The following is a 4,317-nucleotide window of genomic DNA, read 5'->3' as shown; positions in this document are numbered from 1 at the left end:
TATTGTTTGTTGCTAATCTCTCCTTCTATATCTAGACGGTTATTTTCAACATAATGTAATGTGCTAGTGTTTTGAACAAAAAGGCTAGACATTTTACTATTCCCATGGATAAACATGCTGTAGAGCAGACCAGAACTTGGTCTAATGTTGTCACTGGTGCATTATCATGCTGAACATGGCTCACGAAAAAAGGATTTGATGTTTCTTGCTCTGTATGTTGAACATTATTTTGTCATGTTCTCATCGCCACCTTCCCCTACACAATGGCCCGAATTCACAAAGAAGGTTTGTCGACAAACCTAGGTTTATGTGCATCATTATTATGACGCGTTTCGACGCGTTTTTACAAACCTTGTAAACACGCGACGAAACGCGTCATATATGACGCACATAAACCTAGGTTTGTCGACAAACCTCCTTTGTGAATTCGGGCCAATGAGTCCAGTTCATCTATACCTCTTTGTCCTGGTTCGATTGTTCTGTTTGACCGCTTCTGCGGGAAGTATAGCTAGACTCCATCTTCTGTTCGAAGAGGGGCGTGGAACCACCTCTGGTGCAAGTCAGCATACCCTTAAGCGCTTCCCTGAACTGAGGATGACGGGCAGTGTAGATGAAAGGATTGGCACACGAGTTGCAGAATCCTAGGACTGTCAGGGTATGGTGAAGAGGGGAGCCAATATACGACACTGGGATGATCCCTAAGACGTAGCACATGTAAGCCACCTGATTGGGTGCCCAGCAGACGATGTAGATGATGATGACCTCAAACATCATCTTCAAGACACGGTTCCTGGCGACCAGATGAACCGTCTTCGTTGTGGAGCTTTCCTTGTTACCTTTAAAGCGGAGGGACTGAGTATGGAGCTCTCTGGCTATTAACGTCTGGCTGATCACCATTGTTAGCATTGGGATGACCATACGAAGGAAAAACCAGTAGTACGCGATGATAATCTGGCTTTCTGGGGAAGGGAGTTTGAATACACATTCGTGTTTGATAGGGTCTACTTGCTGCACAAAGAAGGCAAACATGGTAGACACGTTTGATAGAAGCCAGATGAACACGATGACAGACTGGACACGACGTCTAGTTAGGACCCGATTAAAATAAATTGGGTAGGCAATAGCGATTAAACGTTCGATAGATATGGCCATGAGGATGTAGGTAGAAGCAATGACAGTGACCCATAAGAAATACGAAGAATGGATGAGCTTGCAGTATATATTACCTAGCAATGTTGAGGGAATTCTCCGCTGCCGAGGAATTGGAATGATGAAGAAGGACGTCAAAAAGTCGGCCAAAGCTAGTCCACCAATCAGTGTATCGGTCGATCGACCAGCCGACCTCCTCTGAAAGAGCACAAGTATGACAAGGAGATTACCAACTATTCCTACAACTCCCGAGATTGCCGGAATGATGAGAAACCAAGGCCACTCCATGTCGTACCAGAGCCAGTCTGATAGGGTATCATTACCATCTGCATACACCGATGGTACTGAGTCGGAGTATTCGGGGATGTCTTCGGGAGCAGATCGTCCATATTGGTTTGTTGTCTGGTCAAGACTGGTCGGGTTTATCACATGGGATTCGTTCCAGGGCTGCGTCGATTCTCTTTCAGTTGGTTCCGTAGATGAAGAATTGGTCGATTCATCCTTCACTGGAGAGCGACGTGTGGGAACGGTGTGACCAACATACTTAGAGGTCAGCATGGAAAGCATTGGCTGAGATGTCATCAGCGGACCATTGGTAAATGGAAAACCGGTCCCTGTCTGATAGTCTAAGGTCGTTGGTCCAGCTGAGGAGGCTCCTGTGAAACCATAGACGCAAGAAATGATGATCCCTAGCAACGCAAAGGAGGGGGACGAAACGGTGAAGATGGAAGCTTTATTGGCCCTGGTCATTTTCGTCGCTGTTGGTAGGCTATCTGCAATGGATGATAAATGATGAAATAGATCCACTTAATACTTAAACTAAGATGTTCAATACCAGAAACACGATATATGAACTTGCTACTATAATAATATTGCCGAGAAAATTAGCAAGGGAAAACAAACCAGCTATAGTTGTTCCTATCTCAAGTTGATTACTAGCTGTCTAAAGCATGCATGGGTTTTAGTAAATTTTCCCCCACTTAAGTTTTATTGGGGAGTCCAAAGTACCAACGTATACGAGTTATGCATAATAACCAGTTCAGACCTAATTGTGCCAGCTTCTTTCAAAATGCATTTCCATTACCAGAGCCCAAGTTTGGAATTAAGTATTAAAACATGTTCGACATCCCCTGATAACAACAGTGAAACTACATTTGACTGTATGCTGTCGTCAAAATCTTACTTTTTTAATTACTTTTAAATTTTATTAATAATCCTTTACGATAATATCTCATTTGAAATTCAGTCTGATCTTATCACGAGAATAATTTATCATTCATCTAAGTAACTTTTTTTCGGGGGAAACCGTATAAAATTCAGAGGTAAAGATTCTAAGGGTTACTAACTACGTGTACAACAACTCTTAACATATCTGTTACTTATGATAAAATAAGAGTAAGACCTCTAGTTTACCATTCTTAACAAAGTCATGTAAATCAGGGGGTTTTTCACAAAGATCCTAAGTTGAACTTATATCTAAGTTAGACTTAACACTCATGGAAAGTCGTTAGCATCTATGAAAATATTTTGTAAAAGTTTTTGTTTAAAGGCATAGAATGTTTATACAATACATTCATATTTTCTATTAGTGAATGTCATGTTCTTGATGTGAAATTTATAAAAAGTCTAAAATATTTGAATTTTCGCTTTAGAATATATTTTATTTTAAGGCTACAAATGGCTCTCCATAATTTGTAAGTCCAACTTAGAGTTAAGTTCGACTTAGGATCTTTGTGAAACACCCCCAGTTCAAACAAGCACCTTCCCAATGTCACAATCGATGATTGTAACTATAGCACTAGAAAATAACTACGGTTTCATGTGATTAAAGTCATGAAAAAAAGAAATAATTTACTTTGTACGCTTGTAATGAAAGATATATTATGTGAGTGAGCAACAAACTTCATCCCGGTCATAAACACATTTAAAAATGTGAAAGACAGTTACACATTAGGAACATTTTCAAAGTCTTTCCGAAAACATGACCCATTTTCATCAAGCGTTTTAAAAATCATTGACTTTGTATACTTGTATTTAAGGATATATTGTGCGAGTGAGCAACAAACTTCAACCCGATCACAATCACATTGAAAATGTGAAAGATACACTTAGTAGCATTTTCAAGGTCTTTCCGAAACATGACCCATTTTCACCAAGCGTTTTAAATTCACTTGCCTCAACGGATTGCTTACCTTTCACCTAAGTGGTCATGATTTCGGTGCTGGAGTTGTGAGTACGAGTGCGTGTGGATGGGAGGGGTCGTACCCCCCCCCCCCCGTAGCTGATAACCTTTACTCTAATTTACTCAATTAAGACTGTCAATAATCATGTACATCAAGTGAATAAATCACATTTAGGCTCGAATGAATTGTTGGAAATGGCGCCGAATAAAGTTGATAATTATTTTAGCTTGGTTATTATAGGCCTTAGTAAATTGGTTGTTAGTGGCGGATCGCATGCATTCGTAGCTTATTGGCAAGTCTATGACTATTCATTTTGTTATATGCATCAATTTGTTTCATATAACATCACGTCTTGCTCCTTGATTGTTGATGAAGGAATGAAGAGAAGGTGATGAAACCTTTCTGCATCCTCTTAATCGATGGCCTTTTAAATGAGCACTCACCGAGTAACACCGATGACCACCCCCCCCCCCCCCATAATGCTAGTGCCCCCTCCATTACTGGACCTACGCCACGCCACTTCTTGCTTATCGTGCTGTCAATGAAATGTCATCATAACCCCCTCCTAAGCAATCAATGTTTTATTCTACATATCAATTAGATATAAGCCCCTTCCACCTTCCGACAAAAATACTCAGTTGTACAAAATATCCGTTTGATTACATTAATGAATCTTTTGACGAGCACCAGTCATATTTATGGCATTACACCAATCATTCGATATCTAATGAAATTGTTAATACCATGCCTCTTGACATTTGCACTGTATAAAGTGCTATTTTTTTTTATCGTTGAATGTGTTTTTTTATCGCAGGAAATTTATTTATTGTCATAATCAAATGAGGCACTGACTTCATCCAAGCAAATTGATATTCGTCGAATAATACTATTCAGTTCTTGTATAGCGCATATCACATTAATGTCCCTTTGCGCTTTCAAAGAGCTTTGGAAATTATTACCCTAGCTTTAGCTAGTAGTATATCAA

At 39.8% G+C, this 4,317-nt stretch overlaps 1 protein-coding gene across 1 annotated transcript; it reads right to left on the bottom strand.

The window, feature by feature from the left end:
* Window positions 1–426: 426 nt before the first annotated feature.
* On the bottom strand, window positions 427–1,895 carry LOC100889763 (allatostatin-A receptor-like). The gene has a single exon (XM_003725868.3). The coding sequence runs from the start codon at window positions 1,729–1,731 to the stop codon at window positions 451–453; it is 1,281 nt and encodes a 426-aa protein (XP_003725916.3). The 5' UTR covers window positions 1,732–1,895; the 3' UTR covers window positions 427–450.
* Between the last annotated feature and the right edge of the window lie 2,422 nt (window positions 1,896–4,317).

The sequence above is a fragment of the Strongylocentrotus purpuratus genome, unplaced genomic scaffold (genome assembly GCF_000002235.5).
Source record: "Strongylocentrotus purpuratus isolate Spur 01 unplaced genomic scaffold, Spur_5.0 spur5_scaffold_7, whole genome shotgun sequence".
In the NCBI taxonomy this organism is placed as follows: Eukaryota; Metazoa; Echinodermata; class Echinoidea; order Camarodonta; family Strongylocentrotidae; genus Strongylocentrotus; species Strongylocentrotus purpuratus.
This window is presented reverse-complemented; position numbering and strand designations above follow the sequence as displayed.